A 25,414-nucleotide genomic window follows, 5' to 3' on the forward strand; every position below is an offset into this window, starting at 1 on the left:
GCAGTCTAGATGGAGGAGTTCAGACGAAGACTCTGACAGGACTGGAGGCTGACACCAGTGGAAATGGGGACCCTTGAACAGAACAGGACCAGGCGGTGCAGAAACCTGGTGCTGGTGGAACAGGACTAGGAGGTGCAGAGATCTGTGGCGGAGAAGGAGCAGGACCAGGCTGTGCAGGGCTCACACAGAATACATATATAAACAGAGGGATAACAACTATAAACCAAAACTAGGAACAAAATCCTGACCTCAGAATTTCAAACAAACTAGAATCAAAAGTCCAAACTAGGGCTGTAAATATTAATGCGATTAACACAATTAAAATTCTTAGTACATTTAACCCATCTGGAGCGCAGAATGAACAAACTGCCCGATATGCTTTGACAGAGACATTTCAGTGATTTTGAGTCATTCTGCACTCCAGATGGGTTAACTGCGTTTAAAATTTAAATCATGTAAATCGTGATGACGGATTAATCCACGTCAATGAGTTAACATTGACAGCCCTAGTCCAAACACAAATGCTGGGTTAAACACCCAGGACCGTGACACTGTGCCAGAATAATAACATTGTGGATGTGGCTGTTGAGCTAGCTCCTCAGAGAGGATAGGACTGTTCACAAGAAAAGAGGAGGGGGACTCTGTATTTAAACAACAGCTATTGCACACTAGATAAGATAAGATGACCTTTATTAGTCCCACAGGTGGGAAATTTGTTTTGTTACAGCAAAAGTGCAAAGTTATGTAGAAGAAATTAGAAAACACTGGAATGCAATAAAATAAAATAAAAATAAAATACTATATACAATAGAATAAAATAGAAATACAAATGCTATATACAACTGAGTAAGAAAATACAAAAGTACAACTTCGTCAGAAGAAGAGTTGTACAAGAATTGCACATATAGCAGTCTTATTGCACGTGTGAGGGTTTGATCAGCTGCAAAGTCTTTATTGTGGAGTATGACAGCAGTGGGGAGAAAAGACCTGTGAAATCTCTCCGTCCCGCACCGTGGGTGCCGCAGTCTCCCACTGAAGGAGCTGCTCAGTGCTGTCAGAGTCTCCTGCATGAGGCAGGAGATGTTGTCCAACAGGGATGACAGCTTAGCCGCCATTCTCCTGTCACTCACCACCTCCACTGGGTCCAGAGGGCATCCTAGATGACCAGATATACATATTAATGTCTGCTAACTTCTCCTTTCTTAAAAATGAAAACATGACACGTCCCCACACACAGACACATACAAACATATGCACGCACACACGACCTGTTGTGTGTTACTCGAATGTGTAATTATGTGTAATTAAAATGATTAGTAAGGTTAGAATCTTCGGGTTGCTTTCTAGCCGGTTTGGGTAAAGTGACCCTTTAAATGCAGTTTACACTTATTTAGAGCAAAAAAAGTCCAACGTGAAAATAATACCCCCCACCCCGTCTTTAAAAAAGCTATCAGCCAAAAAGAAATCTAAACACAATTGTTTCATTAGTTTATTAATAATTTCCTAAATAGTTGAAATTCTTTATGTGTGTAATGAGATTTAAGCATTTCGATATTTTGGCAGCAGCCTTTATTTGAATTTGGAGTAAAGCTGAACAACATCCATGTGCACAGTAATGACACAATGATTAAAACCACAAATGATGAGGTTACATTTAAATTTAGCAACAACGATGATGATGATGATGAAAATGATTATTATTTGCTATAATAAGTGCATCAACTTACACATCACTTGTTATTAGAATACAGTATAAAATAGATCATAGCTACGTGGAGCTCAGCACTCTTCAACCTGAGGATAGCTACCGAGTGTAAGTAATGTAACTGTGTGTGACCACTCACCTCACTTAGTTATATAAAAGTAAAGTGTGATTTGCTGGAACTATCCTCTGTGTTTTGACTGGAATAACTGAATAATTAATAAATTTAGCGTTACTGTGTTACATACCAAAATGTACACAGCTCTTTGATTATTTGTAAGTTTATTTTTATAGTTGTTCACTTTTTGCCTAAAATTCAGAATTTGTATTTTTGATAATTCTATCAATATTTGGTACACATGTCTCATTAGCATTTTCCTTTAGAAAGAATAATCAAATATCATTACATTTAAACACTGAGTCCTATGATAGAACAGTGGCCTATGACCTTGACCTGCGATAATGATTAATAATGCAAATACTGAGACTTTAAGTCTCAGTATTTGCTGAGTGTTTCATAATTATTTATAAACTAAGAAATCTTTTTCTAAGCAACACAGAGAGCACATTTGGGCTGATAATGACTGAATTATTAAAAGTATTATCGTGCTGTGGTATTTATTCTGTTTTTGAACAGGTCAGGTTTCACTTCTACTCCAACTGAAAATAAAAAGTTGGCTGCCCTTTCATTTTCTTTTTCACTCATGATCATGATCCTCTTCACACACAACTGTCTTCATACACTGTCCTTGATCCACCTTCTTCGTTGTGTCGTTCTGCTTAAAACTGATATAATGCGGCTCTTCCTCACCATCAATGGTGTAATTGTTTGAAATAACTGCAACACAAACATTAGAATATCATACGTCAGCAAATTGAAATACTTTCTCAGTTCATCTGTTATTGTAATGTACTGTAACTCTGTGCGCACACACTTTGAAAATGGACAAGGTCTTCAGACTTCTCAGCTTGTTTCCTTCTCCTGCAGACCAGGAAGACCACAGTCAGGACCAGCAGAAGCAGCAATAGGGGTGCTGAGACTGAGACGATCGTGATCATACTCACTACAACAGAAAAACATGAGAAAAACATGAAATTTGTGTTATTTAACATACAGTAGAAATGTTTTTCTCAGATATTAAATGTTTTATATTGCCACTGTCTGAGTGGAGTGTATCCTAACTTCTCTTGTCTTCCCCGACAGCAGTTGCCTCTCACAGTCTCTACACTGATTTCTATGTGAAGGATTGGTCAGGCCACAGGATATGATTTAAAACACTTCCTCCCATTTGCCTTGCCTAAGTGACTCTCTTGTAGTTTCAGGGTCAACAATGAGTAACCATAGTACACAGAACACAAACAACTGGCTGTTAGCACAAAACAAATGACAAAGCAAAAAAAAGCAAAAAACACAATTATTGACTGAGACAGGTTTTTTTCGCTAGTGACCAAAAAAAAGTAAATAACAACATTAAGGTAAGTAAACCAAGGCCATGAACAGATAAGTCAGTACTAGCCAGAAGAAAGACGGTCCAACAAAGATTGGTCTGGTAACTTAACTGGCCATTTTCAATTCATTTTAGCAGATGGAGTAACAACTAAGCAGATTTTTGTGGTGCTGATGAGTTGGCCAGCTAATCACATTTTTGCTAACTTTATCATCACCAAAAGGTTAGCTTAGCTACCTCAATTTTACTGAGATATGCAGCATGTATATAGCATTAGCTGGTTCGTAACATCCAAGTTAACTTTTCTTTTTATTACCCTATGTTTAACTGTTACTAACCAATACAGTCAATCCCACCGGTTCGTATAACATCAAGTACATGTCACCAAGCAATATAATAGTGAGGAATGCCTTGTGTATGTCTCATCCCTGTTTTGGGAGTTCTCATAAAAATGCATGTTAGGTGGCACTTCACCGAACAGCCACCAGTGTCATTAATAATAATGGTTTTCTGAGGATTCCCTGAGCTCAACGGACACCCAGAGAATATATTTGTTTTTTAGGGTAATTTTCAAATCAATTATAGGTCTTACTTAAGTACAGCTTCAATCCAGCCTTCTTAATGGTGACACTCATTGCTGTGAAGGTTGAGGTGAATTTCCTCGAGACAACTACGACCTCATACACACAGCTGTAGTTGCCCTGGTGTTCATAGTCAGCTTCAGGAAAAGTAAAGGAGGCTGAGTTATTGACAGCTGGCTTGGTCTCTGTGATGTTGGAGCCCGAGAAGATGAGGGAGAAAACCCCTCCAGGAAAGTGGGAGGAAATGGAGCAGGTGAAGACAAAGTCATCACCTCTGATGACCTCTACACCTTCAGGACCCCAGACCAGCCCAGTGTTAGGAGATGTCAGGCAGATGCTGGGCTGCTGCAGTGTCACTGGGTAAAAGTGAGACAGAGTAAACACAATTTAGGGTCGATTAAGGATTCTGAAGATGCATTGAAACTATTAAACAAGCTGAAGTGAAGCTGATATTTCTGGGTTATATTCTGTAGGAAAAACTAATTGAAAAGTTCCACTGCCATTTGTAATCGATATGCTGTTGGATTAGAGTGCTGTAACAAAATGTACAGACTTTGCAAGGTGAGATTGTCCAGCAGGGAACAGGGGTTATTGTAGCTGGAGCTATAAAAACATAAAAGTCCACTTTTAAGCACTGCTCTCAAAATAGTCTACCATGGAATTCTGCTTGAGTATTTAATTTTCTGGCAACTTTTTACTTTTCATCCTTACATTTTCAAAACACATATTATATTCAACAGTGTCTTTTATAGTGTTTATACTTGGGGGTTAAAGTGGGCTGGAATGAGTGCAGGTGCCTGTAAATTACACAAGTTAAGTCACGGTACTTCAGCAGCTAGTCCTGAAGAAGAGGAGCAAGCACTTTGGAAGTAATGTTTTTTAATTGGCAGGTAATTCCAAATGTAACATTTCTATCAGCTCAAGATCAACAGAGACACAAAAGGTAAGGACTGTGACACTAAATTAACTGCAAATTTAAGATTACATTTAATATCATAAGTCGAATTACATATGGGATTTGTACATGATGTGTTTTGATTAAAAAAAACGTTTTATTGTGAAACATCCTGCAAAATAAATTAAGCTCTACTAACTTTGTGTTATTTCAATGTTGCATAAAAATATTGGGTAGTTTTGTCCGGGATAAACAGGTCAGCTTGTTGTACTGTCTTGGGCTTGTGCACAGTGGCTGTGGTGCTCATGGTTAGTGTTAGGTTACATGAAGTAAAGGAAATTAATCTGCATTAAAGCTGATGATGCATAGATCAATTCACTAAATTCGACCTTTGCACCAATTGTATACAGTATACGGTTAGTTTAGGAAAGAGATTGTGTTCAATTTCAATTTTCATTTTCAATTTATTTATACAGCACCAAATCACAACAACAAGGCGCTTTATATTGTAAGGTAGATGTGAAAGATCTGCTCAAATCTTTTTGAATGCAGTTGTGCAAATCCACAAAGAGCTGCCTCCACATTAAGAAAATCTACTGGACCTCACGTTAATTATTATTCAGTTATTATGAGTTATGATTCTTTTCCTCACGCTGAGCCACTACAACTGATCTTAGGGTTTCGCCACCATTTGCACTGGCGAATCCTGCTGTGGCGTGGGTGTGGTCCTTGGCCAGCTGCAGAGGAGGCGTGACGCAGTGAGCTCCCGGGGCGGCGCAGGGGCGGGGTGAACAGGTGTGCTGGGATCTGACAGTGATTGTGTCTCTTTATGTGTTGGCAGTGACAGACGGAGGTGACAGCAGAGAAAGAGAGCGCGGAGTATATGTGTCCACGTTACCCCGAGTTTAATAAAAGGTTTCTGCATTGTCAAAGTCGCTCCGGCTGGTATTTCTTGGGTCCACCGTTACACCTGCTTTAACCCTTCACTCTACTGATTTTCCTGTTTAGTTGTGGAGGAAAAGTTACCCTCTACATTATAGACAACAGAAAATAGAGCTTTTTAAAAATGCTTTTATTATCATATTAGTATAGCACTACCATATTTTTTATGCAAACGTACTGGAGGATTTTTAACCCTAACCCTGTTTTGTCAGGAGAGATGACATCCATCCCACTTCGAATGGAGCAGCTCTCTCATCTCATGGAAATTTGGCCGATTTGTTTGGCCAAACCCCACAAAATGTGACTATCCAGAGAAGCAGAGTTGCAGTTAAATATGCCTCTGCAACTTCTCTCCTCCTGTTGTCTCCCTAAAATCATCCCGGCGGCCATCCCCTTAGAGACTGTGTCTTAAAACAAACTAAAAATCGGGAAAAAAATCACTTAAACATGAAAAATCACAAAGAAAGAATAATGCAATATCCACTTTCACACCAAAGAGTAGAATAGTGAAATGCAGATTATTAAAAATTAGGTCTCTCTCATCCAAGTCCTTGTTGGTAAAGGAATGAATAATTGATCAACAAATCACTTTAGACTGCTTACAGAAACCTGGTTGCAGCAGATTGATTACGTTAGCTTAAATGAATCAATGCCTCCTTCAGAATCCTCGAAGCACAGGCTGAGGGGCGGTATGGCAGCAATTTTCCACACCAGCTTATCAATCAACCAAAGACCCAGAGAGTATTTGAATTCATTTGAAAGCGTGATGCTTAGCCTTGTCCACCCTAATTGGAAAACTCAAAAACCAGTCTTATTTGTTATCATCTATCGTCCACCTGGACCTTACACAGACGTCAGACGTTTTATCTGATTTATTGCTCAATTCAGATAAAAAAAGGATTGTGGCTGATTTTAACATCCATGTACAGGCTAAAAATGACAGCCTCAACATGGCATTTATTCTTTTATTAGGCTTTGCTCAAAATCTAAAAGAACCCACTCACCGCTTTAGTAACACTTTAGATCTTGTTCTAACATATAGCATAGAAACTGTGATGATTAGACGTCATCACAGTAGACGTCTTTCTGAAAGTGCTGTAACTGACTTTAACCCTCTGCACAGCAAATTCAAAAGTGTTAAATGTTTTGGTGTTAATAGTCTTCTTGCAAAAGTAGAGTTAATTTTACTCTAAGCAGAGTCACATTCTTTTAATGTAACTCTGAGGTGTAAAATGATAGTAGTTAAAATCGAGTGTTAAAAATGAGTGTTTCTCTGTCAAATCTGGAGGTGTTACAATGGAAACATTAACTCTTGACCTCTTAACTCTGAACTCCTACAGGGGCTATGACACCAATAGAGTGAATTCACAGACTCCGCCCCCAGCACGGCTCCAATCGAAGCTGAAGTGAAGCCGTTTCAGAACATTTTGCTCTACATATTTGAGTTGTTTGCCATGCTTGGCAAGTCATTTTTTCAAAGATTGTTTCAATTATTATTATGAGCTTTTACTTCTGTGGCTCTTTGGAGTTGAGACAAAGCTGTGTGAAAGGCAGTAGCCATGTTGCTCGGTGATAGCATAATATTCTGTTTTAGCTAGCTGAAAGGTATTGTTTGCGGGCAAATACCACAGCTTTGAAAAAAAGCTTGCATGTGAATTTTCAGTCAAACTTTTGGTCAAATACACCTAAAACAATGTCTAGAATGTGAAATGTTGGTATAATGGTGCTACTTGAAGCCTGAAAACGATCGCCCATAAAAATAAAAAAAAAAACGAGCAAACAGCAGTAGCTGACGTCCTGACTGGGTTCTACGTTAGCATAGATCCCTCCAGAGTTTTGTGCACACGGTTTAGGTAAAAATGAAAAAGGTTGAGGTTTTACATTTAGTTCAGTATTACCTGTTGCCTGTGTCCTTGTCTTTTGGGAAAATACTTTACACAAGTAATGGCTCAAAGAGGATTCTTTTTTTTTTTTACTGTGCTGCAATTGTTTACTGGATTATTTGTGCCATTAATTAGTGTCAACTAATTTTTATTCAATCTCCGCACAGGATATGCTTGTGAAGATAGAATATGGGGGAGAGCAGAAGTGCGTTGAAGTTCCACAAAGGGATGAATGAAGGACATGCATATTGTATTGAAGAAATAAGTGATGAGAATGCTGTTATTTGCATTTACCATGTCAGACCTTTTGATAAACAAAATTCTAATGAAAGTGAGAACATGTATACTGTTACATCTTTCAGAAAATGTTTTGAAATTGTGGTGCACAGTTCAGAATAAATGTTTTTCAAAAACCATTGCATCTTTTTAGTAAATGTTTATTTCCAAAAGAAATTTCTAGTTCAGAACAGTAAAATTCCCGCTTTTTAGAATTAATTAGAAGATAAATCTTACATAGTTAAACTAAAATACTCTTTGAGAGTTAATATATAAACTCTTAACACCAAGTGTTAAATTATCAACTCCAGACAGATTTGGTGTTTAACACTAAATCAGAGTTAACGTACCAACTCTCCAAAAAGAGTTAAATTAACACTCTCTGGTGTGGACCCATATAGACACTTTAATAGTGTTGAAATCAAATCTGACAGTGTTAATTTGGACATGCTGGATTTGCTGTGTGGGGTCACCGGACGCGCCGGCGCGTCAAAATCATACGACCGATTTAAGACGACACAGCTACAAGATGCAGCGAGTCAGACTCTCCATTTCAACTTGGGTCGAAAGTGCGGACTTCAAACTACATACCAGTTTTTGGAATTGTGTCGATGGGCCACGTAAAACCAGAGTTATGATAAAAAATACACACAATGTTTTTTTCAGAACAAAACTTACTCAAGTAAATGTAACGGAGTAAATGTAGCTCGTTACTACTCTGGTTTCGAGGTAACATCCTGCTCCTGAAATTCCGATATATAATCTCCAATACAATGCTTAGAGCATGCTATACGAAATAAAGGTACTGCAATGCAGTAGTTTGCATTATATCTGATTAATAGATTCCAGTTTGTTCATGTAAATGGACAGTCTTCTTCAAACACTAAGTTTAATTATGGAGTTCCAGATTGTTCCTTGTGTAACGATGTAAAAGAATGAATATGGTTTTGTTGTTGTTAAATTCCTGTTAAACTTGGGATCGCAACCATGGGTTTATTTTGAAACTTTTATTTTGAAAATCCGCAGCGGAAGTCTGCTACTGGTAAACGGGCTTTCCCTAAGCTAGTTAGTAGCAATGAAGCTTTTGCTGTGGTAAGTTCTTCCTCAGTCCGCCCTGACTGAACATGAGTTTAAAACATATTTGAAAATCCTCATTGAAGTTAACATGACAGTGCATTAACAGCATGAACTGCCCATACAGTAGCATCTGAGTAGATTTCAGTTTTATGACCTTGTTTTGCAATTATGGGTTAGACGGTAGGAAAAATGGACACGCTGAGCTAGCAGCTAACAGCTAGAGGAGACTGTCGTGTCTAATAATTTTGAAACTTCTCTTGATAGTTTGGGCGGAATCCTGTTGCTGGAAACCCATGGTTATTCATGTCCCATGTTATTGCAGGTATGTGTATTTGAAACATGTATTTGGTTGAGCTGCAGGCTAATTCTGTTCAAGAAATACTGCTTATTAAGTTTTGCCCAGTAGATGGCAGCATTGTTCCATTTACTATTGTACATGAAAGGAAATTTTGGCTTTGGTCTGGAAGTTTATTTATATTTACATGAATGTGCATTTAAGTGAATTAATTTCTCTTTTGTTACCTAAACCACAATGCAGTAATGTTTCTATTTTATTTTCCGTGATAAGTTTTGTTGCCATTTTATTTTTCAATCAATATTTGTTTTTTATTTATTTTAAGAAAACTGAGAGTTCCACTATACGATCATTAGCTTATCCGTTAGTAGCAATGAAGCTTTTGCTGTGTTTGGGCGGAATCCTGTTGCTGGAAACCCATTGTTATTCATGTCCCATGTTATTGCAGAGACCCACAAAAAGGGGAATAAACCACGCCTGAGCCCTACCCATCTCGAGTCCAGAGAGTTTTACTCATACAGCACCGGAAATAGAGACTGAGGGGGGTTACACTTGCTAGGACAAATTCTGTTTGCATTATACATGCTTCACTTACGTGGTATCATTACAAGACATAGCATACATTGTCAATGCTATGCACATAATACCCAGCTTTATCTAGCCATTCAATTAGGCTTTATTTATACTGTGCCTCAAGGCGCTTTACCGGTATATTGTAAGGTAGACACTCAATAATACAACTGAGAAAACCCCAGCAATTTAACTAAAGTTCTTTCTCAGAGTCTGGAAACTCAAGTATTTTGCTCTATCTCATCAGCATAATCTACTGATGATGTTGTTTTTGTATTTTTAACTTGCCATCTTTGCTAAAGTCACCGTTAAGGTTGCTAATCAGATTTCTTCTGTAACAGTAAAGAAAAGGTTTATGGAATTACGTATCTTACTTAACATCTCAACTTTCATTTTGAGTTAAAGAAAATAGGTTTCTCTTACCAGCAACAGACAATCCGACAGGGTCACTTTTTGGAGAGCTGAAGTCTTGACTTGATACTCTTGTCTGATACTGACACTGGTACGATCCCTCATTACTGAAGGTCACTTCAGTGATGTTGAAGGACGCAGAGTTTGTACTCGATGTTTGGCTTTTCCTGAATGAGCCTGAGCTCTGCTGCAGAGTGAATGTTCCACCTAAATGCTGAGTAGAGATTGAACAAGTGATGCTAACGCGATGTCCCCAAGTCACCTTCCCCACAGGCATCACGAAGACACTGGGCTTTGGGAGGATCACTGAAGAAATATAACACATTATTAGTTTATTTTCTTTTTGGTGAGGAATAACTCACTAAATTGAATTTCAGTATTCATCCACATAAATGATAAATCATAATAGGCAAATCTTTTTTCTTACATGTAACAGATATTCTGACAGAACTGCTTTGAGGGGAGCTGAATTCTCGCCCTGAAACCCTTGTCTGATACTGGCACTGATACAATCCCTCATTATTGAAATTCACTTCAGGGATTCTGAAGACAGCAGAGTTTGTGCTTGATGTTTGGCTTTTCCTGAATGAGCCTGAGCTCTGCTGCAGAGTGAATGTTCCACCTAAATGCTGAGTTGAGATTGAACAGGTGATGCTAACATCTTGACCCCAGGTTACTGCACCACCAGTGTTTGATGTGATGGTGGGATTTGGGAGGATCACTGAAAAATAAATAAATAACATAGTGGGTGTTTCATCTTAGAAAAGGTATGAGTTTCATTTCACTTTAGCTTCCTGTCAACTCAATTCCATTTCAATTAAGGTGACAGTGGCACAGAGGCTGAAAGGATAACTTTCGGTTGAGAAATGGAGACTTACAGTTCTTTAACATTTCATCAGCAATCAGCCGAAAATTTTACATTTCAATTTTTACCAGTAACAGAAACTCCGACGGAATCACTTTGTAGGGATCTGAAGTCTCGACTTGATACTCTTGTCTGATACTGACACTGGTACGATCCCTCATTACTGAAGGTCACTTGAGGGTAGGGCTGCCACGATTACGTCGACTATCAAAATCGTCGACAACTGATTTAATAGTCGACGCGTCGTTTGAAGCTTTGTAAGATCACAAAAGACGCAGGAATAAGTGGCAGGATTTAAGAGTTTAATAACGGACTGAAACAGAAGATGGCAGCATTGCATGTACAAGGATGTCAGCTACCGTTAAACCCCGAAGAAGAAGAAGAAGCAGTTGTGTCCCAGCGCAGTTTCCAACAATGGCGGCAGCTAGTTAGTTTTAATGTTACTCTTATTATTCTTTCTGGGTCACAAAATAAACGTTTAACATATTTTCAGGCGAGAATGTAGCTGTGTAAACCTCAAATATCTGCTCAGTTTATCAGGACACCACATATTTTCAAAAGCGCTCCGACGTTTTCGGAGACATCTGTTACCCACTAGCTCGTTAGCGAGCCGGGGGCTAGGCTCACTAGCGCCGTGAGAACACTGGACTCCCCGCAAATCGTTTTCAAACCCACCGCCGTCTTTCGCTACTCAGGTTAAATATATATGAGTCACTTGGATAACTTAAAATGTTATTGTTTGGCTTTTTTTTTTTTTAGTATTTTATTTGTTCCTGAGTAAATCAGTTTGTCTGAGATTAAAGTTATAGTTTTTACACAGCTGAATAAACGTCAAGCAGACAGCTGATTATCAGAAGTGTGAGATGCTCCAGAATATACTCCAGTGTCCTGTTATATTTTAGATAGCAAGGAGTTTATTAAACTTCACCGAAACAATCTGCAAATTTCATTAAAATTTAATAAACTATCATCTTGTCTTTATTTTTAGTTAGCACAGACCTTAAACACTTAAAGCTGTAAGCTAATGATAGTTATATAAGAGCAGATGCTGCTGGTGCAATAAGCTGTAGTTTTACGTCCAATGGATGATGATCTGATTAGTCGACTAATCGCAAAAATAATTGGTGACTAGTCGACTATCAAAATAATCGTTTGTGGCAGCCCTACTTGAGGGATATTAAAGGTAACAGAGTTTGTACTCGATGTTTGGCTCTTCCTGAATGAGCCTGAGGTCTGCTGCAGAGTGAATGTTCCACCTAAATGCTGAGTGGAGATTGAACAAGTGATGCTAACGTCTTGGCCCCAGGTCACATTCCCCACAGGAATCATGGAGATGCTGGGCTTGGGGAGGATCACTGAGAAATAACCGAATAGTGGTCTGTGAGAAAAGTGATATCTTCCTAGCTTCTTTCATTGCCTTTGTGAACTACATGAATACACATTGTAACAATGATTGGAAAATATATTTTCCCTTTCGACTGTCCAGCCAATGTTACTAAATGTAAATTTACCCTGTATTTAGCCAAATTCCATGCTATTGTTTTCTTTCAGAAAATCCAACTAATTGAAACCTTGCAAATCATTCTGACAAATGAGTGGATCAAGTGAGCAGAGTGAAGCTGACCCCCCACCCACTTGAAACGTAAAGGCAAATAGGCGGAGCGGTTAGTGCTACGTTTGTGCAGATTTGTGCAGGTAAAATTAGCGTTTGTGCTGCTACGGTTTCCGAGATATTAAACTTTATTTTATAGGTCATTCAAAGGTCACCATCCCCCCAGACTGCTCCAAAACAAACCAAAATGGTCTACTTTTTTAGTGCTACGTTTGTGCTGGTTTGTGCAGGTAAAATTTGCGTTTGTGCTGCTTCTGTTTTAAAGATATTAATGAAAATGTAAAGGTCAACCAGCCCCCCCACATTACCCAAATCCAACAAAAGTGGTATCAAACATTTGTGCTACGTTTGTGCTGGTTTGTGCTGCAAAGATTTTCGTTTGTGCTGCTATCATTTTAAAGATATTAATAACAATTTCTAGAGGTCATCAGAGGTCAACCAGCCCCCCCACATTAATTAAATCAAACAAAATGGGTGTCAATCAACTGTGCTACGTTTGTGCTGGTTTGTGCTGCTAAAATTTTCGTTTGTGCTGCTTCTGTTTTAAAGATATTAATGAAAATGTAAAGGTCAAAAGGTCAACCAGCCCCCCCACATTACCCAAATCCAACAAAAGTGGTATCAAACATTTGTGCTACGTTTGTGCTGGTTTGTACTGCAGAAATTTTTGTTTGTGCCATTATTTTAAAGATATTAACAAAAATTTCTAGAGGTCAACCAGCCCCCCCATATTAATGGAATCAAACAAAATGGATGTCAAACGTTTGTGCTGGTTTGTGCTGCAAAAATGTTTGTTTGTGCTGCTAACATTTTAAAATGTTTAATAAAATAATGTCTTGATGCGTGCTTAATCATCCAGGTAAGTAAATCCCAAAAGGTTGATTCTGTTCATCTGGACATTTTCAGTTGGAGAAACGTTTCGTCACTCATCCAAGTGACTTCTTCAGTCTCAGCTGACTGCAGGTTTCCCCAACCTTATAAACACCCGTGAGTGAAGTTGCCCCCCCTACCTTCTTCAAATCGAACAAAATTGATGTCAAACATTTGTCCTGCAAATTATTTTGTTTGTGCAGGTTATGTTTCCCTAATTTTATAAACAGTACATGTACAGTGAGAGAGAGATGTTACATCTGTCTTCACTTGCATCCCAGTCATAGAAGCGTTGGAGGTCGTTCATAAGAGATTACAGGATCATCCCAACCTCAGCAACAGGACCACTCTCAGCACTGATCAGTTGTGTTTGCTTTTGGAACTGTCTTAATTCCACCTATTTTGCATAAGGGTCAGTACAGGCAGAAATCTAGGTGTGCCATGGGTTCCCACAGGCCCCTGGTCAAAGTCACCAAACCAGTTCGTAAGCAGGCACAGGTGTGGCCAGAAGGGTCCTCAGAGGCACTGCTTTTCCACCACAGGCCGCCACACACGACAACACCACAGACTTTCAGGAATATACAGAAACTGTCACTGCCTACATCCCAAAATGCATCGATGATGTCACAGAGACCAGGACTATCACTGTCTGGGCCAATCAGAAACCATGGCTCACAGGTCAGGTTTAAATGCTCCTAAAGTTGAAAAATGCAAGCCTTCAGAGCCGGGAATTAGGTGAGTCTAAGAACAGCAAGGGCAAACCTGTCACGTGGCATCAGCTACAGCAAAGCTTCAGCGACAGCAGAGATACTTGGAGGCAGTGGCAAGGAATACAAACCATCACAGACTACAAGCCCACTCTACAGACCGTGGTGACACAATCCCCAGACAGTGTGTGGAGATCCCTCCACCATCATTACTGAACCCAAGAAGTCATCTATCTCCTGCTTTAAGGACTACCGTCCTGTCAAACTCACCTCCATCATTATTAAGTTAAGTGCTTTGAACGGTTAGTCATGCATCAAATCAAATTATTGCTTTCCCCCAACCTGGATCCATTTCAGTTCGCATACCGGTCAAAACGCTCAACCGATGATGGAATTTCAACTGCCCCTCACTCAGCCCTCACACATCTGAACACTAGAGACTCATATGTCAGAGTGCTGTTCATAGACTTCAGTTCAGCATTCAACACCATCATTCCCCAGCAACTCATTCACAAACTGGATCTGCTGGGGATCAGCACCTTGCTGTATAACGGGCTGCTAGATTTCTTGACAGGAAGACAGCAGACAGTACGGGTCAACAGCAACACCTCCAGCCCAAGAACACTGAATACGGGGGCTCCCCAAGGATGTGTGTTGAGCTCCCTTCTCTTCACTCTGCTGACCCACGACGAGATCTACTACAGGGGTGAAGTTAACCATCTGCCAGAGTGGTACAGCAGCAACAACCTGTCCCTGAATGTGGAGAAGACCAACAGTGACTCTACTTCCTCTGCAAACTGAGAAGCACAAGAGATTCAACCCCCATTATGAGCACCTTTTACAGAGGCACAGTTGAGAGTATCCTCACCAGCTGCATCACTGTGTGGTATGACTCCTGCATTGGGTTCTGCAGGAAAAAATGACAACGGGTAGTGAGAGCAGCCGAGAGCATTGTGGGGACCTCTCTTGCCTCCCTCCCCAGGAGATCTACTGCACCAGCCTCATCTGGAAGGTCGTCTCCATTACAGGTGACTCCACTCATCCCTTCAACAGCGTCTTCAGTTTGCTGCCATCAGGAAGGATACTGAAGAGCCTCCGGGGCAGAACCAGCAGACTGAGAGACAGCTTCGTCCATCAGGCTGTCAGGATGCTGACCATCTCTGGATCGAGAAGGGGGGCCCAAGGGTACATCTTTCGCCATCCTACAATGCTGTGATTGTAGCCATTCCCCACTTTCTGTGAATGGTACTCATGGCCATTGATCAATAGGCTTTGATTAGTTGTCATTGATCAATGGTCATAAGAATTTGCATACTAACAATCATGGAATTAACCCCCCGGCACATTGTTCATTCAGTGGCGCTAGTTTTCTTCACTATGCAAATGTACTGTTTATATGGTTGGGGAAACCTACAGTCAGCTGAGACTGAAGAAGTCACTTGGATGAGTGACGAAACGTTTCTCCAACTGAAAATGTCCAGATGAACAGAATCAACCTTTTGGGATTTACTTACCTGGATGATTAAGCACGCATCAAGATGTTATTTTATTAAACATTTTAAAATGTTAGCAGCACAAACAAACATTTTTGCAGCACAAACCAGCACAAACGTTTGACATCCATTTTGTTTGATTCCATTAATATGGGGGGGCTGGTTGACCTCTAGAAATTTTTGTTAATATCTTTAAAATAATGGCACAAACAAAAATTTCTGCAGCACAAACCAGCACAAACGTAGCACAAACGTTTGATACCACTTTTGTTGGATTTGGGTAATGTGGGGGGGCTGGTTGACCTTTTGACCTTTACATTTTCATTAATATCTTTAAAACAGAAGCAGCACAAACGAAAATTTTAGCAGCACAAACCAGCACAAACGTAGCACAGTTGATTGACACCCATTTTGTTTGATTTAATTAATGTGGGGGGGCTGGTTGACCTCTGATGACCTCTAGAAATTGTTATTAATATCTTTAAAATGATAGCAGCACAAACGAAAATCTTTGCAGCACAAACCAGCACAAATGTAGCACAAACGTTTGATACCACTTTTGTTGGATTTGGGTAATGTGGGGGGGCTGGTTGACCTTTACATTTTCATTAATATCTTTAAAACAGAAGCAGCACAAACGCAAATTTTACCTGCACAAACCAGCACAAACGTAGCACTAAAAAAGTAGACCATTTTGGCCCGTTTTGGAGCAGTCTGGGGGGATGGTGACCTTTGAATGACCTATAAAATAAAGTTTAATATCTCGGAAACCGTAGCAGCACAAAAGCGAATTTTACCTGCACAAATCTGCACAAACGTAGCACTAACCGCTCCGCCTATTTGCCTTTACGTTTCAAGTGGGTGGGGGGTCAGCTTCACTCTGCTGATCAAGTGCACTTATAGTCTTGTAGGCTGATAGAAGCTGACTTACAACTTCTTTAACATTTCATCAGCAGTCTGCCCAAATAGAAAATTTCACATTTCAGTTCTTACCAGTAGCAGAGATTCTAACAGAATCACTTTGAGGGGAGCTGAAGTCTCTGCTTGAAATCCTTGTCTGATACTGACACTGGTACGATCCCTCATTACTGAAGGTCACTTGAGGGATATTAAAGGTAGCAGAGTTTGTACTCGATGTTTGGCTTTTCCTGAATGAGCCTGAGCTCTGCTGCAGAGTGAATGTTCCACCTAAATGCTGAGTTGAGATTGAACAAGTGATGCTAACGTCTTGACCCCAGGTCAACTCTCCAGCTGGCCTCTTAGAGATGCTGGGCTTTGGGAGGATCACTGAAGAATAAATAAATAACATAGTGAGTGTTTCCTTTCAGGAAAGGTATGACTTTACATTCCAACTTGGTTTCAACTGAACTTTTATTTAAAGTTAACAGAAAACAAAAAAAGGAAATATCTTTGTCTCTTACCAGTAACAGAAACTCTGACAGGGTCACTCTGTGGGGATCTGAAGTCTCGACCTGAAACTCTTGTCTGATACTGACACTGGTACGATCCCTCATTACTGAAGGTCACTTGAGGGATATTAAAGGTAGCAGAGTTTGTACTCGATGTTTGGCTTTTCCTGAATGAGCCTGAGCTCTGCTGCAGAGTGAATGTTCCACCTAAATGCTGAGTGGAGATTGAACAAGTGATGCTAACGTCTTGGCCCCAGGTCACATTCCCCACAGGAATCATGGAGATGCTGGGCTTGGGGAGGATCACTGAGAAATAACCGAATAGTGGTCTGTGAGAAAAGTGATATCTTCCTAGCTTCTTTCATTGCCTTTGTGAACTACATGAATACACATTGTAACAATGATTGGAAAATATATTTTCCCTTTCGACTGTCCAGCCAATGTTACTAAATGTAAATTTACCCTGTATTTAGCCAAATTCCATGCTATTGTTTTCTTTCAGAAAATCCAACTAATTGAAACCTTGCAAATCATTCTGACAAATGAGTGGATCAAGTGCACTTATAGTCTTGTAGGCTGATAGAAGCTGACTTACAACTTCTTTAACATTTCATCAGCAGTCTGCCCAAATAGAAAATTTCACATTTCAGTTCTTACCAGTAGCAGAGATTCTAACAGAATCACTTTGAGGGGAGCTGAAGTCTTGACCTGAAACTCTTGTCTGATACTGACACTGGTACGATCCCTCATTACTGAAGGTCACTTGAGGGATATTAAAGGTAGCAGAGTTTGTACTCGATGTTTGGCTTTTCCTGAATGAGCCTGAGCTCTGCTGCAGAGTGAATGTTCCACCTAAATGCTGAGTTGAGATTGAACAAGTGATGCTAACATCTTGACCCCAGGTCAACACTCCAACTGGACTCTTGGAGATGGTGGGCTTTGGGAGGATTACTGAAGAATAAATAAATAAATTAGTGAGTGTTTCCTTTGAGGAAAGGTATGAGTTTATGTTTTAGCTTGCTTTCAATTTAACGTTTATTTAAAGGTAACAAAAAAGGAAATATCTTTGTCTCTTACCAGTAACAGAAACTCTGACAGGGTCACTCTGTGGGGATCTGAAGTCTCGACTTGAAACTCTTGTCTGATACTGACACTGGTACGATCCCTCATTACTGAAGGTCACTTGAGCAATGTTGAAGGTAACAGAGTTTGTACTCGATGTTTGGCTTTTCCTGAATGAGCCTGAGGTCTGCTGCAGAGTGAATGTTCCACCTAAATGCTGAGTGGAGATTGAACAAGTGATGCTAACAGTTTGGCCCCAGGTCACATTCCCCACAGGAATCATGGAGATGCTGGGCTTGGGGAGGATCACTGAAATACAAAACACAAAACACAAAATCATATATTTGCCTTTCTGAGGTTTAGCTCTATATTTCAAATTGTTGTTGTTTTAATTAATCTATTTGAGATGATGAAAAGAAAAAGACCAACTAAAGTTCCTCCTTACCTGTAACAGAGAGTCTGATTGAATCACTTTGAGGGGATCTGAATTCTCGACCTGAAACTCTTGTCTGATACTGACACTGGTACGATCCCTCATTACTGAAGGTCACTTGAGGGATATTAAAGGTAGCAGAGTTTGTACTCGATGTTTGGCTTTTCCTGAATGAGCCTGAGCTCTGCTGCAGAGTGAATGTTCCACCTAAATGCTGAGTTGAGATTGAACAAGTGATGCTAACGTCTTGACCCCAGGTCAACTCTCCAGCTGGCCTCTTAGAGATGCTGGGCTTTGGGAGGATCACTGAAGAATAAATAAATAACATAGTGAGTGTTTCCTTTCAGGAAAGGTATGACTTTACATTCCAACTTGGTTTCAACTGAACTTTTATTTAAAGTTAACAGAAAACAAAAAAAGGAAATATCTTTGTCTCTTACCAGTAACAGAAACTCTGACAGGGTCACTCTGTGGGGATCTGAAGTCTCGACCTGAAACTCTTGTCTGATACTGACACTGGTACGATCCCTCATTACTGAAGGTCACTTGAGGGATATTAAAGGTAGCAGAGTTTGTACTCGATGTTTGGCTTTTCCTGAATGAGCCTGAGCTCTGCTGCAGAGTGAATGTTCCACCTAAATGCTGAGTGGAGATTGAACAAGTGATGCTAACGTCTTGGCCCCAGGTCACATTCCCCACAGGAATCATGGAGATGCTGGGCTTGGGGAGGATCACTGAGAAATAACCGAATAGTGGTCTGTGAGAAAAGTGATATCTTCCTAGCTTCTTTCATTGCCTTTGTGAACTACATGAATACACATTGTAACAATGATTGGAAAATATATTTTCCCTTTCGACTGTCCAGCCAATGTTACTAAATGTAAATTTACCCTGTATTTAGCCAAATTCCATGCTATTGTTTTCTTTCAGAAAATCCAACTAATTGAAACCTTGCAAATCATTCTGACAAATGAGTGGATCAAGTGCACTTATAGTCTTGTAGGCTGATAGAAGCTGACTTACAACTTCTTTAACATTTCATCAGCAGTCTGCCCAAATAGAAAATTTCACATTTCAGTTCTTACCAGTAGCAGAGATTCTAACAGAATCACTTTGAGGGGAGCTGAAGTCTCTGCTTGAAATCCTTGTCTGATACTGACACTGGTACGATCCCTCATTACTGAAGGTCACTTGAGGGATATTAAAGGTAGCAGAGTTTGTACTCGATGTTTGGCTTTTCCTGAATGAGCCTGAGCTCTGCTGCAGAGTGAATGTTCCACCTAAATGCTGAGTTGAGATTGAACAAGTGATGCTAACATCTTGACCCCAGGTCAACACTCCAACTGGACTCTTGGAGATGGTGGGCTTTGGGAGGATTACTGAAGAATAAATAAATAAATTAGTGAGTGTTTCCTTTGAGGAAAGGTATGAGTTTATGTTTTAGCTTGCTTTCAATTTAACGTTTATTTAAAGGTAACAAAAAAGGAAATATCTTTGTCTCTTACCAGTAACAGAAACTCTGACAGGGTCACTCTGTGGGGATCTGAAGTCTCGACTTGAAACTCTTGTCTGATACTGACACTGGTACGATCCCTCATTACTGAAGGTCACTTGAGCAATGTTGAAGGTAACAGAGTTTGTACTCGATGTTTGGCTTTTCCTGAATGAGCCTGAGCTCTGCTGCAGAGTGAATGTTCCACCTAAATGCTGAGTGGAGATTGAACAAGTGATGCTAACATCTTGACCCCAGGTCAACACTCCAACTGGACTCTTGGAGATGGTGGGCTTTGGGAGGATTACTGAAGAATAAATAAATAAATTAGTGAGTGTTTCCTTTGAGGAAAGGTATGAGTTTATGTTTTAGCTTGCTTTCAATTTAACGTTTATTTAAAGGTAACAAAAAAGGAAATATCTTTGTCTCTTACCAGTAACAGAAACTCTGACAGGGTCACTCTGTGGGGATCTGAAGTCTCGACTTGAAACTCTTGTCTGATACTGACACTGGTACGATCCCTCATTACTGAAGGTCACTTGAGCAATGTTGAAGGTAACAGAGTTTGTACTCGATGTTTGGCTTTTCCTGAATGAGCCTGAGGTCTGCTGCAGAGTGAATGTTCCACCTAAATGCTGAGTGGAGATTGAACAAGTGATGCTAACAGTTTGGCCCCAGGTCACATTCCCCACAGGAATCATGGAGATGTTGGGCTTTGGGAGGATCACTGAAACACAAAACACAAAATCATATATTTGCCTTTCTGAGGTTTAGCTCTATATTTCAAATTGTTGTTGTTTTAATTAATCTATTTGAGATGATGAAAAGAAAAAGACCAACTAAAGTTCCTCCTTACCTGTAACAGAGAGTCTGATTAAATCACTTTGAGGGGAGTTGAAGTCTCGACTTGAAACTCTTGTCTGATACTGACACTGGTACGATCCCTCATTACTGAAGGTCACTTGAGGGATGTTGAAGGTAACAGAGTTTGTACTCGATGTTTGGCTTTTCCTGAATGAGCCTGAGGTCTGCTGCAGAGTGAATGTTCCACCTAAATGCTGAGTGGAGATTGAACAAGTGACACTAACATCTTGACCCCAGGTCAAGTCTCCAGCTGGCCTCTTAGAGATGCTGGGCTTTGGGAGGATCACTGAAGAATAAATAAATAACATAGTGAGTGTTTCCTTTCAGGAAAGGTATGACTTTACATTCCAACTTGGTTTCAACTGAACTTTTATTTAAAGTTAACAGAAAACAAAAAAGGAAATATCTTTGTCTCTTACCAGTAACAGAAACTCTGACAGGGTCACTCTGTGGGGATCTGAAGTCTCGACCTGAAACTCTTGTCTGATACTGACACTGGTACGATCCCTCATTACTGAAGGTCACTTGAGGGATATTAAAGGTAGCAGAGTTTGTACTCGATGTTTGGCTTTTCCTGAATGAGCCTGAGCTCTGCTGCAGAGTGAATGTTCCACCTAAATGCTGAGTTGAGATTGAACAAGTGATGCTAACAGTTTGGCCCCAGGTGACTGCACCAATAATATTCTTGGTGATTCTGGGCTTTGGGAGGTTGACTGAAAAATAATATATGTGAAAAGTTCATATTTCCTTTAAACTAAAGAAGGAACTTGTCATTAGGAATTACATTAAAATTATATTAAATTAAATTGTATAAATTTTATCAAAAGTTACCTGTCACTGAGAGTCTCACAGAATCACTTAGAGGGGCGTTGGAGTCTGGAATCAAATCCCTCTGAAACTGACACTGGTAGGATCCCTCATTGTCAAGGTTTACATTAGAGATACTGAGGGTAGCAGAGTTTCTGCTTGATGTTATTCTCCTGCTGAATGAGCCTGAGGTCTTTGTGAAGATAAATGCTCCACTTAACTGATCAGCTGTGATCGAACACGTGATGGCGACATTCTGACCCCAGGTAACTTGACCAGAAGGACTAATGGAGATCCTGGGTTTTGGTTTGTCTGTTGAAAAGCAAAACAACATAGAGTTGAATGTATAACATCTTCATTTTCATTTTTAAAATTAAAAGAGGCAAATAGTGAGCATGTAGTCACAATAAGCAGAAAAATGCATTTTTTTAAAATAATGTAAGAAATGAAAGTTTTTGAACATTTAGACTCTCACGCACACCTTTGGCTTGGATTTTCTTCTAGAAAGATTGAATGATTACAACATTTAATATCTAATATCTAATATCTTTAGTTCATGGTTAATTCAAGCAGTGATTAGTTGTTACTTCAGTATTTTGTGTGACATCTAAAGTGATGACCATCTATACCTTATTAAGTATTTATAAATGAATCTTTTTTCTCACCTAAACAGGCAACGCCAGCATCCTCACCATGTCCACAGTCATGTTTCCCCAAACCACTGTGCTGACATGCGGTTAGAAAGCTTTCAGTTCCTGAACAGGCCACTTCGTCAAGCCAAATCTGTCCTGTACCTTGACCAAAGTGAGCTGATCGATAGGTATTTACTGCTGCCCCACAGCCCAGCTGTCTGCAGACCACTTTTGCATCATTTAAGTCCCAGCTGTCATCACACACTGTTCCCCAGGAGCCTCTGTGATAGATTTCAACTCTTCCAGAGCACTGAGTTGATCCAACTAATCTTATCTGTCCAACTATGAAAAAATTAGAGAAGATTAACAGAGTTTCAATGTTTTACACACAAAACACATGGAAATTATCAAATCTATATGTACAGGAGAGGCCTGCAGAATTTGCTCAACTAAAACAAATGCAAAACGAACAGGTGGTCCTTTGTTGCACATTAAGAGAGAAATTCCGAGTTAGCAGGTGTAACAGTCAGAGCCATGGAACAACATACGGACAGTAACACAAACTGAATATACAGTAAATGTTGCTACAACCTGTCTCAACTAAGAATAAAAACATTCAAACTCGAATGTAACATATGCAGGTAAAACATCCATCGATTTTCTTTCATTTCTGAGTTGCAGTGGGGCTCTATCCTATACAAGCTGTCATAGAAAAGGAGCCAGGCAGCAACCTCGACAGGTCACCAGTCTGCCGCGAGGCTAACTCATCCAACCATTCACACATTTACACACATGGTCAGTTTAGAATCACCAATTAATCTAACCACATGGATGTCTTAACCTTGGACTGGGGAAGCTAGAATACTTGGGGAGAACATGCAAACTCCACACAGAGAAGACCCAGACTAGGATCTTCACGCTGTGAAGCAACAGTCTTAACCACTGCATGCATGGCTTCAGACACTCTACCAGTAAAAACAAAATCTTTGGGACTCAGCAATGAAAAAGAGTCTAGCTGAGTTGTTTACTTGTATCATTTGGAGATGAGCTCTGCTTTTTTGTCTATTTTGTTTTTAAGCCAAAAATAATTAGAATCATAATATCAGATTGTCAGAAAATGTGATTTGGATTTACCAAAACAGAAGAGTTAGGACATTTTGTAGCATCAATGACTAAAGTAGCTTCAAAGAAATGTCCAAAGATACATATTCATGTGTTAAGCTTGAACCAACCACAAAATTTTCGTCTCACCTGAACATGTGACACCAGCATCTTCACCATGTCCACAGTTATGTTTCCCAAATCCTCTGTGTTGACATGTGGTTAGAGAACTTTCAGTTCCTGAACAGGCCACATTATCAAGCCAGATTTGTCCTGTACCTTCACCAAAGTGAGCTGATCGATAGAAATTTACTGCTGCCCCACAGCCCAGCTGTCTGCAGACCACTTCAGCATCATTTAAGTCCCAGTCATCATCACAGACTGTTCCCCAGGAGCCACTGTGATAGATTTCAACTCTTCCAGAGCACTGAGTGGACCCAGACCCAGCTAGTCTGATCTGACCATCTGTCAGAGAGATATAACAAAGATTCAAAATCCAAATATTTCCCACAGAACAAAAACAGGAATTTGTTACATGGGAGAATGGACCAACCTGCAACAGGTGAAGATGTCATGAAGAGAAAAGAGACTAGAGGGAAGAATCAAAACGATGCATCAGTGTGTCCATGTAAAATTCTACATCATAAATGGTAAAACTGTTGTTCATTCAACTTGAGAACACAAGAATTTCAGTGAAGAACTGAATTTTTCCAATTTCTCTGTAATTATTTTTCTCTATAAAGAATATGGCCGGTGCTACCCATGTGTTGAATATTTTAAAAACATAAATTTCACAGCTCAGCCTTCTCAACCCAACAGGAGTTAAATTGATGTCTGATGTATTTTTGCTTTTTCAGTGTTTCACGGTGAACAAAGAAAAAGAAATACATCAGGCTACTTACAGCTTTGTTCTTAAATCAATGACTACATGCAAAACATTCATATCTAAAGCTTGAAGATGATGTTGGCCATTTAAGGATTTTCAACAATGTAAACTGCTCCCGAATCGTCACTCTAACACTAACACAGCCATTTTGACATTGAATTCTTTTTTGTTCATTTTTATATCTTAATTATATAAATCATCATGTTTTATTCTGTGTTCAACGCTGTTACCCTTCATTGATAAAAGACATAACAGCAGTGGGATTTTCTTTTCCACCCGTGACTCTACATGTTTGTAGTTTACAAAACTTTATTTTATAGTTTTTTAATGTATTATTTTATGCTTTGGTAATGATTCAAAAACTAAATTTGTTGGGATAAAGCACTAATAATTTTCCTTTGATCTTGAAAGGAGACACAAATTCCTTTGGGGCTGTGCAAAGAGGGGATCCAGTGCATAAATACACCAAACTACCTGCTGTGGTGACCTTTTGTGAATAAGCTGAAAGTAGCTGCAGCTTCTTTAGACATGACCAGTCACACAGACCTCTTTCACCCCCCCCCCCCCTTTAACTCACCTAAAACCAGTCTCTCTACATGACCGCACATCCTGGTCAATGAAGGTTTTCCAGCTCAGCAGTTAGACAGAAACTGTAAGATAGCACAGCAGTGAGGTTTGCTGCTTCTCCGCCAGTAACAGCATCAGAGTGTTAATGTTTTAAAACTCAACATTTATCTGAAGCTTCATGTGCAGTGATGGAGAAGTAGTACAGCTGCCATGATGTACAAATATTATACCAATATTAGAGTGAGACAGAGGGTCATATTGACTCACTCAAAGCATAATGTTATCTCTTATGAATGATCAGTCCAAAATAAACTTAAATTAGCTTAATGTAAAACAGATACTTACCTGAATTTCATGAGGGTTTACAAATTCTTGCTAGCTTCAGAAGATGCTCAGTTTGAATGCTGGAGCCGCAGTGGCCTGGGGAGATTTGGTGAATTTAACAGATTACTCTCCATGTGATACAGTCGAATCATGTTGCCACATATGTTGAAGAGTTAAACACTTCAGCTGATATAAACATTTTCTTCTTTG

The 25,414-nt window shown here is 39.7% G+C and overlaps 1 protein-coding gene across 1 annotated transcript; it reads right to left on the reverse strand.

Moving 5' to 3' along the window:
• Positions 1-2,400: 2,400 nt before the first annotated feature.
• Positions 2,401-24,921, reverse strand: LOC146633093 (uncharacterized). The gene is made up of 19 exons (XM_085351310.1): positions 24,891-24,921; positions 23,981-24,016; positions 23,578-23,892; positions 22,360-22,668; positions 21,719-22,006; positions 21,307-21,600; positions 20,880-21,173; positions 20,457-20,750; positions 19,617-19,910; positions 18,972-19,265; positions 18,544-18,837; positions 18,114-18,407; positions 17,049-17,342; positions 16,621-16,914; positions 10,508-10,801; positions 10,093-10,386; positions 3,743-4,087; positions 2,638-2,766; positions 2,401-2,540 (listed from the first exon to the last, which is right to left on the reverse strand). Exons 1-19 carry the CDS (start codon positions 24,919-24,921, stop codon positions 2,401-2,403), a joined length of 4,827 nt encoding a protein of 1,608 aa, XP_085207436.1.
• Between the last annotated feature and the right edge of the window lie 493 nt (positions 24,922-25,414).

This window comes from Diplotaxodon limnothrissa, linkage group LG4 (genome assembly GCF_057381915.1).
Source record: "Diplotaxodon limnothrissa isolate DT_005_m linkage group LG4, D_limnothrissa_male_GT1.1, whole genome shotgun sequence".
Taxonomy (NCBI): Eukaryota; Metazoa; Chordata; class Actinopteri; order Cichliformes; family Cichlidae; genus Diplotaxodon; species Diplotaxodon limnothrissa.

Coding starts and splice junctions, on each gene's coding strand:
- LOC146633093 (XM_085351310.1), bottom strand. CDS start 24,921: ATGTGCGGTCATGTAGAGAGACTGGTTTTAG. Junction 24,017..24,890: donor TGTAGAGAGACTGGTTTTAG/GTGAGTTAAAGG, acceptor TCTTCCCTCTAG/TCTCTTTTCTCTTCATGACA. Junction 23,893..23,980: donor GACATCTTCACCTGTTGCAG/GTTGGTCCATTC, acceptor TCTCTCTGACAG/ATGGTCAGATCAGACTAGCT.